Source organism: Osmia lignaria, chromosome 11 (assembly GCF_051020975.1).
Source record: "Osmia lignaria lignaria isolate PbOS001 chromosome 11, iyOsmLign1, whole genome shotgun sequence".
In the NCBI taxonomy this organism is placed as follows: domain Eukaryota; kingdom Metazoa; phylum Arthropoda; class Insecta; order Hymenoptera; family Megachilidae; genus Osmia; species Osmia lignaria.
In genome coordinates, this window is record NC_135042.1 from 9,038,326 (window position 1) to 9,050,813 (window position 12,488).

At 35.7% G+C, this 12,488-nt stretch overlaps 3 protein-coding genes across 5 annotated transcripts in view; 1 reads left to right on the top strand and 2 right to left on the bottom strand.

Annotated features, from left to right (window-relative positions):
* Positions 1-90: 90 nt before the first annotated feature.
* LOC117603697 (glutathione S-transferase 1-1-like) lies at positions 91-5,006 on the bottom strand. 2 transcript variants are annotated; one of them, XM_034323089.2, is made up of 6 exons: positions 4,846-5,006; positions 3,590-3,738; positions 3,455-3,513; positions 2,576-2,717; positions 2,239-2,403; positions 91-238 (listed from the first exon to the last, which is right to left on the bottom strand). In XM_034323089.2, the coding sequence occupies exons 2-6, from the start codon at positions 3,728-3,730 to the stop codon at positions 95-97; spliced, it is 651 nt and encodes a 216-aa protein (XP_034178980.2). In that variant the 5' UTR covers positions 3,731-3,738; positions 4,846-5,006; the 3' UTR covers positions 91-94. The 2 variants fall into 2 exon arrangements, with proteins under 2 accessions (XP_034178980.2, XP_034178979.2); XM_034323088.2 differs by lacking the exon at positions 4,846-5,006 and adding an exon at positions 4,577-4,717.
* LOC117603694 (cyclic GMP-AMP phosphodiesterase SMPDL3A) overlaps positions 1,197-12,488 on the top strand; it is a 68,032-nt gene continuing 56,740 nt past the window's right edge. Inside the window, exon 1 of the mRNA XM_034323083.2 lies at positions 1,197-1,504. The gene's annotated coding sequence lies outside the window, so the exon portion shown is untranslated. The remainder of the gene's footprint in view (positions 1,505-12,488) is intronic.
* Positions 10,303-12,453, bottom strand: LOC117603698 (glutathione S-transferase 1-like). 2 transcript variants are annotated; one of them, XM_034323091.2, is made up of 7 exons: positions 12,247-12,453; positions 11,993-12,168; positions 11,670-11,887; positions 11,500-11,558; positions 11,300-11,441; positions 11,060-11,227; positions 10,303-10,815 (listed from the first exon to the last, which is right to left on the bottom strand). In XM_034323091.2, the coding sequence occupies exons 3-7, from the start codon at positions 11,808-11,810 to the stop codon at positions 10,660-10,662; spliced, it is 666 nt and encodes a 221-aa protein (XP_034178982.2). In that variant the 5' UTR covers positions 11,811-11,887; positions 11,993-12,168; positions 12,247-12,453; the 3' UTR covers positions 10,303-10,659. The 2 variants fall into 2 exon arrangements, with proteins under 2 accessions (XP_034178982.2, XP_034178981.2); XM_034323090.2 differs by having other exon boundaries at positions 11,993-12,126; positions 12,222-12,453.

Here is a 12,488-nt window from a genome sequence, read left to right on the forward strand (position 1 = left end):
AAATTATTCTTTATGTAAAACAAAATTGAATATCAAATTAATGGTACAATATATGTATATTGTTTAATTTATAATAAATGCATCATTTAGCTTCTCATTTCTTCAACATGCTATCTGCGAGTGCTTTGAATGCTAGTACACCCTTGTGGTTGAATTCTTCATATTTTGGTGCTTCTGATTTCATCTTCGCCAACCACTTGCTAACATTCTTGAACTTGCTGAGGTCGTACCCCAAAACCTGTGCAAAAATAATTTATTTTTGATACTTGATAGAAGTTCCAATTCCTAAATTTTTATATATCAGTATTTTATACTTTTCACATTTCCAATGCATTCTTTCTAATATTTGGCATTCTTGGTTTAACATTTATGAATAATATATTGATATTTTTCAATTCATAATCTAGCAGTTGGTCGTTCGTGGACTACTATCGCGAATTATTCTGAATGTTGGTTCGTGCTAGAAATTCAAGTCCCACCAGTGAGTCATATGGGAAACAATGTGTTAAGTCAAATAGAAATGTATTGTTTAATTTGTTACGGTGAAATTACACGACCACTCTAGTTACGTTCTACGTATATTACGTGAATGTAATGGAGACTGAGAACATTAGGATAAATTAATTGGAAATTCTAAATTGAATTGAGAAACTAATATATTGTAAGTCTTGTTTCTTTAAATTTTAAATTGTTAGGTGTTTTGCTTTTGAAGCATTTTAATTTTTATTGTCTGTTTTTCTATTTTATGTAGTATCTTTTTAAATATCTTTCTAAATGTAGGTCGACGGTAAATTACCGAGATATGCCTGGAAAATACTTCGATAAACAAATTAAAGTATTAAGGTTTTATCAAAAGTCATAAGATAAGAATGCAAACAACTAATTGAATGTGCATTGCTGTCATCCTAAATGGCATTAGAGAGGAAGCAGAAATTCTCAAAACCTTAATTTTGACGATATCAATATAAAAGAGATTTCAACAAAAAAAAATTAATATAATTTTTAATTGTGAAATTTCATAAAATTTAATATATAACATCAGTATTGGGGGCACCCTTTGAGGGGGTGGTAACTGGGGTGATTCTGAACAAGTTTTTCCTTTACCAAAATGCTCAATAAGGCTTAGTTTTTGAATTATTAATGAAAAACATGGAGTAATTAAAGCGCGCACAGTGCGCATGCTCGGCCGTAGCAGTGTAGGGTACGAACCGACGCGACGTGCTGGGTAGTTTGTTCGCGACCTTCGTCGAGTGTGGTTTTCGTAGCCAACTCTTTCGCGATTGAGCATGCGCTCTGCACGTGTTTTGTTTAGTCAATGTTTTTCATTAATAATTTAAAAACTAAGCTTTAATGAGTATTGTGGTAAAGGAAAAAGTGGTTTACAATCTTCTTGGCTACCATCCCCTCGAAGGATGCCAACCCGTAGTCGAAATCCTGTATGTTGGGCCTCCTTCCCACCATTGTCATTCTCCTTGGAAACTGTACACTACTACGAACTACAATTGTAAGTACTCAGAATAAGGTTATTTTATTTTCCAATTCAAATTGCGTAGGAATTCCATGTAGTAGTAATCCTATTAGTTAGAATATTCGGTAAATGTCTACAATTAGGGCCCCAATGTATTTTTGCCCCCTGAATCCCAAACTGTTGATAAAATTTGGGGGTCGCTTGTATTTACTAAGCTATTGTGGTAAAATAATGACTTTGTGGGCTAGACAATACTTTTAAATCGCTTCACTAACCTACATAGGTTAGGTTATCAGAAAAAATATAACTTACCTCACAGCAAAAACTTGACCGGTCAACAATATTCTCCTTGCTCAGTTCTAATTCCTGTTCATAGAGTGCACAGCGCGGAGGACGCGTCATGAGAAAATATCCAATAAAGCGGGAAATCGTCGTGATATCAAGATTAAAATTGGCTAACCACGTACCACTTTTAACACTTCGTTTAAATTCATACTTTGAAGTTATTCTTTTCAAGGAGATTATTGTTGACTAGTCAAGTTTTTGTCGTGAGATAAGTTATATTTTCTCTGATAACCTAACGATGTATCTTAAAAAATACAAGGGACCTCCAAATTTTATCAACAGTTTTGGATTCGAGGGGCAAAAATACATAGAATTTACCTCTTTTCAATTGATTTCTCGTTGGGACCCTAATTATACACATTTACCGAATATTCTTTCCATTAATGACCGTTAAAGTTGAATTAGTTTCGTATAAAAAGTATTACCTCCATGGTGGATACAGTTGATACAATGCTCAAATCAGCAACTGTCAGATTATTTCCTGCCACATAGTTTTGTCCTTCAAGCATTTTTTCCATAAACGCAAGGGCAGTGCCTATGCTTTCGTATTTAGCTTGGTCCTTGGGTGCTTTATTAAATATCATAGGATACTGCAATAAAATAATAATAATTAATAAATAGTAACTATTTCTATTCAATATTAATACGTCACAATTAATTTCAATTTAGTGAATCTAATGTTGCTTAGAAAACAAATGAACCATTTGTGAAAATGACCATTTTTGAAAATTTCTATTTCTTTAAAATCAATTTCATACTCACGTAATAATCAGACAAAGCTTTGTATAGGGTACATGCGTCGAAATATAGTTGTTGATTAACTTTCGCACGTTTCTTTATATCCTTTGGGTAGAGGGAATCGTTTTTGCCATACTGATCCGCCAAGTATGTAATAATGGCACGGCTACGAGGAAAAGAGCAAGCATAGAATATACTGATTTCTATTTACATCCTTCGCAATCGTTGTTACGACACGTTCTAACGGCGCAACTTGAATCGAGAAAGTCTCAACTCGGTATCTCAATAATCAACGATTGCTAAACTATGGGAATTCTATCCCATTGTTAACGGAAAATCAATGAAATTGCTTTCGTAAGTGTAGGTTGATACTTCCTGTAGTTTTACAATTCAGTCAGAACTTTCTATAATTTCTTATTTATTCTCTTTACATGAGATTTCTATTTTGCTAATAGTTCAAATTTACAAACCCCTTATCAATTTCTTGTCTAGAAAATTTGTAACAAAATTTCTATTTCGATTTTTTAAATTACAAGACAAAGTTTTAATTTTATGGATTTCAAAATTAATAAATCAAAAAATGGAAAGTCAAAGGTGTTATATAATATATATAGAGTGATGTGTTACTATTAGTAAAATGTACTGTCTCAGATTATCCAAGTCATGATGTGTCAATACATTCCAAAGATATTATATCAGCATAAGCACTACTCCTGCTGTCCATAATTGCTGTTTACGTAAGGTCTATTTACGTCCTATTCCAAAATTCGGAATATTCTTATCGGTATTTTGACATTGCGGTAAAGTTCAATAGATATCATCACCTTATTATCACGTTATCATTACAATTCATAAGCATTCATTAATTTAACTTTATAAAACATTTCGGAGACCGGGTCTTACCTTTCCCACAAGTAGAATCCATTGTCATCAATAGTTGGTATAGTATGTTGAGGATTCATCTGTAACCAAAAATATTGATTATAAATGTTTTCATTGTAATAATTAATTAAGATTGCAATTTCGCGGATATTCGACTTTTACGAATTCTGGTTTCAAGTGGGCACCGGTCATTAGATCCACGGTTTTGAACTTCATTTCGACTCCAAGCGCAGCTGCCGTCAAGGCAACTCCGCGGCACGGAGCACTTCCGGGAAGTTGATAAAAATCGATCGGCATTGTAGTTTCTGTAACATGTAAAACACTACTGAGTTAATTTTTCCAACAATACTGCATTTTATAGATTTTCAAATCGGTTTAAAGCCAATAATTATTAGTCGAGTGGAATTCTATTAATAGACGTTTTAATGCCAACGATTACAGTCCAGTCATGGGCTAATTAGTGATTTTAAATTGCTACAGTAATCTTCATAAGTATGTAAAATTTTCTTTTGTTATTCGTGAATATTTGACTAAACGATTTTCGAGAAGATAAAATCAATTAATTTTCAAATATAAGTTCCTACCATCATTATAGTACTAACGCTATTTAAAGTGTGTTTTATCTCTTCTATTTCTAATTATTCAATTTGGGAGGTCAGTCACCAGTGACCCTTATGCCAATCAACGTATTAATAATTCTCATTATAATGTGTCGCGCTCTACACGCTCGTTTTCACTGTGACAATCAACGTGATCACAGAAAATTACTGTCACCTATCTTGATGCCCTAAATTACCAAAGCAAATACGTATTCGCGTACATACACGACAATGGCGTGACCAGGTATTGCAGAGGCCATTAACTATAAGAATAAATAATAGCTTTTAGATCAATGATTCAGTTCACGCTTCCACTCGTTATCACGTTGAATACTCGAGCATTTAATTCAGTAGGATTGCATTTTCAAGAATTATATTTTTCTTTATAAATATTTATATAAATATTACCAATATTTTACATATTAATCAAGTGTTGTTTACTTATTTAGTAAACCTTACATAATATCACTGATATATTATCTGTAATGAAACCAAATTAGACAGTAATTTTCACTGTGACATATGTTGAAATTTTCAATGTTACCAATCCGTGGTGTACTTCGGCCGTTCATTAATTCGAGCAAGGTGCTGCAGTACAACATGTCAACATTGATACATAATACAAGAAACAATCAAGATCGCGTTCGATTTCCGGAGAAATCGGTTGTTTCAACGCGGTAACTCGAACTGAATATTCCATTAGGAGTTGAAAGCACACACGGCCGAAATGCAACACGTTAGAAACTGAATAAGAAGACGAGAATGATTTACGACTGATAAGCATGCTAACGCAGAGAAAATGCAGATACGTACTGTTCAAGGCCACTCCACGAGATAATTGCGAACTGTCTAAACGAGTTACCGGTCGGTTCTCTTTATAAATGCTGGCATATCTGCGAGACGGCCTCCTTTTCAAGCGACCAACAGAACTTTAACGCGCAGACTCGAACGATTCCGACCTGTTACCGGAGACTCGCCTTCGTGGAGTTTCTTATTCGATCGATCCTCTTGGATCGCTTGCGTCAGAATATACCTGATAGGACGTGGAATTTTTGCAAATACTGGCAGAAATGATAGATTAATTATAATACGATGTTATTACTATAGTGTCATGGTATCCTTGATAACACAATTAATCGACAGTGAATTCATTGTCAGTGATAATATTACATTTTACTTCTCAGTAGTATTTTGCAAAATCACGAACGTGCTACCAGAGAAGATTATATAACAATCTTGTAGCTATTATAGAAATCAAACAATAGGATATTAGTGAAAGGACCGAAACTTGTCGTCCAATATTCAAGTTTCAACATATTGTTTTAAACTTCTATAAGTCGATCAGACGGTTGTAAGCCACGAGGAAATTCGGTTGATCGAATCGCAATAGATCCCGCTTGAGCGTTTAACATCGCTCGTAGCACGCTCCGCGTAGCATTATTCAATTTGTTGCCATTATGTCGGTGGAACAAGCTGGAAATGTCTGACGAGCATACGAATTTTCGAAGCGAATCAGCTGCTCGACTCGATTTTCGTGGGTGAATTCAATCCCTCGGCACTATCTGTAATTAGCCTGTGCCTCCCAAAAGAGCGTTCTATGTTCTGGTGGCCGCCAATGATTAGAACTGCATTTCCGCAGGCATAAACTGGCTAACGCTGATGTTAAATCGAAGGATTTGCGGTCTCCTTGGATTTCCACGCTTTCATGGTGCATACCTCGTGAAAATCACTCGACCACCTGGAATTCTAATAACGATGGAAAAGTGGGTCGATTCGTTTATGGCCTCATGGTCGTCTCACATTGTCGCGAACTCAAGTATAGGCTTATTTACTTGATAAAACGACACGCTTCGTCGAAATTTCAGAATATTTTCCTTGGTTTTAGATATAAAATTCCAAATTTAATACATTTCTAATAAGTTTGATTTGAAAAATTGTAAGACTTAATACCATTTATGGTACTAGAATTCTTGATTATTATACTAACATTTAATTAAACGAATTTGGCTGTTGATTGCTTCAATTTCGATTAATTTATAATCCCCGCTTCTGAAACCTTGGAGATCGCGTTCAAGGCAGAACGGAAGACTTAGTCACTTTCACTTCGAATTCAATCCGTTTAAAAACCATAATCGTATCCTGTAACCAAATTCCAACAAGAAATTTACAAAACAAGGCTTTTGTAAATGATGAAATACCTGGTATTTTAAATTATTATGTAACGTGTATACTTTTTTTGATAGAGGGACAGAAAGATGTATCGAATCGATTACCCCGCATTCCTTTTAAGGGAAAAATGTTCCTTGGTGGGTTTTTTTGCTGAATCATGAAACAATAAACAGCAGATGCGTCACTCGGTTAACGGCATGACGATACGCTTTCGTTTTTTCCTTTATCATTCGTAGATCTATATTGTAAGTAGGCGTTCAATTTGTAGCCAGCAATGTTATGGTTGTTCGTATTCATGTTACGTTTCCATGAAACAATTTCATCGATTTTCCTTTATGTGTCAGCTCATTATTTAAAGTAGAATCGATAGATTCTTCGAGTCTCCAGTGTTTACAAAAATGATGTCTAGCTATCTATTACATGCAATACTGAAAGTCCTCGAGATCAACAACGATTATTCTTAAAATACTTAGAAAATTCTTTTCCATTTCGCAAAACAACCAAGCAAATGAACAGTCCTCTTTTAGACAAAATTTCCACGAGGAAAAAAGGTAAAATGGAACGAAACAATCTTGGTCCTTAGAAGCCTCTTCTAAACGATCCAAGCGCTTTCTTGAAAAATAACAAGCTCGAAAACTCGGCGCCCAGTAACGTCGACAAACGTCTAGCGGTTTACGGCGAAAGATTGTCGAAAATCCTTGGAAAAACGGGCCAGGGAAACTGGCGCGGCCCGGCGAAACTTTCCCGACTTTGCTCGCTCGCAATTTCCCCGGTAAAAACATTATCCTCCCTTCAATGATTCCTCGAGGGCGATCCACGCGGCCGCATCCTCGAAATGGACCGCGAGTTAATTAAATTCAGGAACCGGGGGAATGCCGTAGACCGTCGAACAGGAATTCCAGGAACGGAAGCAGAGGGCTTTTTCAGGTCTCGCTACTTTCTGCTGCATCATCCAGCCTGAAATTATCGTTCGTTGCCGCAATTCTTCTCACGTACACCCTCACGCATCATCGATAAATGCGTACAAACGAGCCGTGTATTCTTTCTTCTCATATTTTCAAAAATATCGCAGATATATTTCAAAAGTGTCGCAACTGAAAAAACTGTATTTTTCAAGAAGCATAAGTTGCCTCTGAGATTACAACAAATTTATTTATTCTTCGATAAATAATTTATCGCAACTATCATTCAGAATAATAAATTTTCATTTATATGTATATATGTACATGATAACAAATACTGCAATATTTGACTCGATGCGATTCCATATCATCATTCGACAGTCGTCCGATTTGGTAAATGACGTGTGATAATTGCGATAACGTTTTGTCATTGCCAAATCTGAGGCTCGTATGAACCGTCGAAATAGTGATAATTTAAATTCAATTTTAGACACTTAGAAGAGTTGTTGCTTTGATCTCGATGGTACAGCTTGTTCCAATGAAGATGCAACTGTTATTGTGCCATTAGAATTGAAAATCCATTAGAGGTAAAAGCTACGGTGTAGATACTTGTTGAATCTTAGGGTTGTAGTTAAAGAGCAATAACATAGAACTCGATGATAATTAGCAAGTGAACATCGAATCAAAAGAATGGCAGTCATTGTGGGAAATTGGCTGTACCGAGAACAACGTAGGTAGAAGTACTATAATTATATGGTTCATTAACTCCTGCTCGATACCGATTACGCTATTTACAGAATCACCAGGTGGTAATGTTAATTTCACTTCGAATTCCACTGAAACTGTTTTAACTTGCTGCGTGAACACTGAATCGAAGAGAAATGTTTCGAATTTCCTTTCGTTTATCCATTAATCTAAATCTGCAGAGTAGCTTAATTATTCCAAGCAAAATTTATAAACCTAAAACCTATGTTACGGCTTTCGAATTTTAATTAGAAATTTTTCAACAATCCTTTTACATCGCGAAATATAATGGAATCGCTAATATATTCCTGACAAGTTCTTTGCAACGAAGTTAATGGAACAGCCTCTATGTTCGCACCTTGTAGGGCTCGCGTGCACCATTAATTGCAAAGTTTCCGTTGAAAAAAAAAAAAATTGCATAATCAATCATTCGGTAAGGATAAACCTACGATCCAGGTGGAATACTTGAATTGAAAGTTCAAGGTAGGTTGTTCACTTTCATTTTATACCCACACGATTGGATATCGGGTTCAGCATCGTGAAGCATTTACACGCGAAGTCAGTGAACCGAGAACATTTCCAAGTTAAATTGAACAAATTTAGAAATGATCATTTCTTCGTTAAAAATTTCGATTTTATCGAATGTAAGATTTGCGAAGACAATTAGGAAAATTTTGTGCAACCAGCTCACAAATTAATAGACGCAAATTTTCTAGAACACGAGAATAATGCGTGCTGAGTGGGAACTTCGTGTTTAACGGAAGTGACTTAGAACCGTGCAAGTCTAATTGAGAGTTTCCGGGTTGTTTCGGAGCGTTACAACAGGGGGAAATTGGGAGGCTAACTTTACATGATCTGTTTGTTTCCTGGAACGCTCAGCTTGGATGTGGTTTCGTTGGAACAAACTTTTTGAGAGTTATTGATTGTTCGGAGCAATTCAGACTCGGATAACAGTGTATGAGGAATATTGTTGCAGTTATCCTTTTGTCAAGGATGATTGAAATTCCTCGAGAAATTTCCTATTACCCATTAGAAGATAGAAAATTAAATTTTATTTTTCTGTTTGAATATAATAGCGTAGTAGATTCTCGATTAAGGGAACATCTATTGTCGATAAGCCGTTTAGTGATGTTTTTCTATTTACTTAAGACGTCCTTTAGGACTCGTGTCAAAAGTTGACCACTGAATAAACAGTGCAAGAGAAGGTACTTCACGGTTGTTCAAACAAAGAGAAAGTGGTATAACGAGGACGACGTGAGTACTCAATGAATCCACGAGGGACTTAGAATGTCCTTGCATTCCAGGAACTCACTAGCTATTCATTGTACGATTAAATTAAAAAAAGAAATATAGAAAAGGATTTCCATTTTCATAATATTAATTTTTGTATGTGTAGCTCTTTGAAAAAAATCCCTTAGGAAAAGAGGTGGAATATTTTTACAAAGTTGGCGCGCTACAAATTTCTGTTAGCGATGAAAGGAATTTCATTGCATTTCCCTTTTTTCTTCTTAGATATTTAACCTTATATTTCTACAATATTATGCAGTTAAACGAGAAGTGGTAATTCGTGGTTCTACCATTACCACAGGTATTTTAATCGTTTCTACCTTCACATATTTCGCGTCTAATTGATCACTCTTCATCACCTTGATGTCTTTGAAATTCATTTCAACCCCGACCGCAGCAGCTATAAAAGCAACACAAGGGCCGCTACTAGCGGTTTAATAGAAACCCATTGGCAATTTTCAAATTCATCACCTCTTGACCATTATCGCATCTAACAGTTTCAAACGTTAGCCACTAATTGTTGAATTAACGAAAAGGTTGTTGAAACTACCGTTTGCCTTATAAATTCTCGGGATTTGACGTATGAATATCAACTATATTGATAACGCGTTGATTTCCCCGTGATTCATTTCAATATTTCTTTCGTTCTCAAAACTTCTCTCCCGCCAAACGGTCAATAGAACCGCGGTTTTCGAAACAACATCCGACTACGATCGATCGACAGATTCTATTACAAACGGAAAACACATTCTAACAGCCGAAACTCGCCGCCAGTGTGCTCCAAACTTCGAGCGGATGATTTGCGACAGATAACCGAGAAGGGTGGCGGAGAACGCAAAAGCAAACGTAACTACGTACTCTCCAAGGGTCCACAACGAGATAATCGCAAACTGTCTAACCAAGTTAGCTGTACAGTCTCTTTATAAATGCTATGCTAACAGCAACGTCGCTTGCTTTTGAATTGACCAACGGGATAAACATGGACAGCCATTCGATTCATCGTTGCTGTGGATCCTTTGATATACCATAAGGATTTGCGGATTCTGATAAATTAATTATATTATGGGATAGAAATGTACAGAAATAAGAGAACAAAGATATAGATTCAACCCTCATGAATCCCATTTTTACTTTCAAATATTTATAATTTCAATTCTCAGATTTTTATTATTTGCATTAACACTAACAAAATTCATGGTATAGGTTTAGATATGGTAGAAGAAATATACAATTTTTATATTTATATAAAAATATTTCTATCTATTTCACTGTTTATCAATATCTGTGATCGTTATTCTGTTGCTAATTAATGCTACAATTCAGTTCAACAGAATTCTAAACTCTGCGTAGATATAGGAAATTTCTGGGCTTTAAACTTTATTTCAAACTAGACGAAGCTTCGGTTAAACGAAACGATGATTTACAGCTATCTAAATAGCTTTCGTGTCTAATCTCGATCATCGTCGGTGCACCAACAAGAAATTTATAGTCGTACACCGACGAGACGTTGCTCGCAGCCTCTGTTTTAACTGGATTCTTGTACATTCGCCCGATACCATTCGGTAAACAACTTCGTCCCTGTAGCGTGCACCTCGTCGAAACCGAATTTATCCAAAAGTTGCTTGCAACGATTGTACCACATCGCCACATTATCGTACCGGCCGATATCGAAGTCGAAACACTGTCAACAAAATTTATTGCCCGTTTCGTCGTGAATATAATTGCTATTGCAATATTTCCAAGGATCGATTAAAAAAATTAAAAGTTGAAATTTTCATGAATCGGTTATCACAAAAACGTTCCACGCTTACTTCCGACAAGGGCATAAAATAGGGGTTGGACATTTTTATCGTCGTGTGTGCCATACGATTTTCTCGTTCAATTCTTTATTGTTAGTACGATATTATATATCTATGAATACTTACTTGTAAAACGCAGATAGTCGTACTGATGGTAAAATCAGCGATGGTCAAATCATCTCCAATTACAAATTCTTTCCCTTCGAGGAACGTGTTTAACGTTTCGCACGACTTTTCTACGGCTTGTTGTCTTTCTTCGTGTATCACATTATCCTTTGCAAACACCACTGGAAACTGAATAGGTACTCGAGTAGCTTCATTTGAATAGAAATAAAATTTCTAATAGAAATACTTTAATATACATACGTAACAGATAAGGATGTTCTCATAAAGATTACCAACATCAAAATACAGCATCTGATCGACTAATCCTCTCTTTTTTGGATCTTTCGGATACAAGGAATCGTTTTTGGCATATTTGCTCACTAAATATCCCATTATTGGTCGACTGTAAATATCAATATATTATAATAAATAGTAACATTGTAATTACAATGATTACATACCTTTCGCACAAAATGAATCCATTGTCATGTATGGTTGGTATTGTGTGTTGTGGATTGATCTAAGAAACGAAAATTATACAGGAATACAGAATTTTTAGACTTCTTGTCTTTTGAAATAATAAATTTTAATGAATTTTAATTTCCTCTTCTAATGAAATTAACAATCATACCTTTAGAAATTCCGGTTTCATGTGGTCACCTTTCAACACGTTGACCGTTTTCAAGTTCAAGTGAACACCGATCGCTTTTGCCAGCAGTAAAACCGACCGACACGGTGCGCTCGGTGGAAAATAGTAAAAATCAATTGGCATCTTGTACTCTGCTTCTTTTGTCTCCTCTCTTCAACCTTTCTCTAGTCTTCCCCGTGGCTTTCGCTCGAGTTACCTTGCTGTGCAAACGAGATTTTTATACACCAGCCGACCGAGTAAAGGAAAACTTTTGAATCTCTAGGCTTTGCATCCGAGCTTTGTACCTTGTCCGCATACAAATTTACCTTACTACTGTGTTTGCTATCCTATGGATTGGAAGACCATCGGCCAAGTCGCCTGGTCTTTTATGGGGGTACCCGTTGAAGAATATGCTTCGCTGGGATTATATGGTTTCTATAAACCAAGCAAATGGTGTGTCCTAGAATGAGATGCGTAATCTTGCTTCATTTTCTTATTTCTGCTATATTTACAAATATTATATTGACATTGGAATGAAATATCAAAAAAGATTACTTGATAAAATTAACAGATTCACTACCAGCACTCAGTTCAAAATACTTCCACCATAGATCAGTTAGTTTTTTTTCTTTTAATAGAATGATATACACGAGTGATCTAATTAATGAACCGATTGATTAGGTTCGCTGTTCGACAGGAAACCGTACGTTACGCGAACGAACGTGTTCACAAGTAAAGCAAATACAGCTTGGAATGGTACCTAGATCGAGTTGCCATAGCGATGCCATAACACCAAACATAAGCATCAAAGTGTAACTATGA

What these genes read in the sequence shown, in the direction of transcription:
- LOC117603698 (XM_034323091.2), bottom strand. Translation starts at nt 11,810, where the DNA reads ATGCCAATTGATTTTTACTATTTTCCACCGAGCGCACCGTGTCGGTCG. An exon ending in AGAACATCCTTATCTGTTAC is followed by an intron (nt 11,228 to 11,299) that starts GTATGTATATTA and finishes GTACCTATTCAG; the next exon opens with TTTCCAGTGGTGTTTGCAAA. An exon ending in CGACTATCTGCGTTTTACAA is followed by an intron (nt 10,816 to 11,059) that starts GTAAGTATTCAT and finishes TTTTGTTGACAG; the next exon opens with TGTTTCGACTTCGATATCGG.
- LOC117603697 (XM_034323088.2), bottom strand. Translation starts at nt 4,634, where the DNA reads ATGTTGTACTGCAGCACCTTGCTCGAATTAATGAACGGCCGAAGTACA. An exon ending in CCGAAGTACACCACGGATTG is followed by an intron (nt 3,739 to 4,576) that starts GTAACATTGAAA and finishes TACATGTTACAG; the next exon opens with AAACTACAATGCCGATCGAT. An exon ending in AAGCTTTGTCTGATTATTAC is followed by an intron (nt 2,404 to 2,575) that starts GTGAGTATGAAA and finishes ATTTTATTGCAG; the next exon opens with TATCCTATGATATTTAATAA.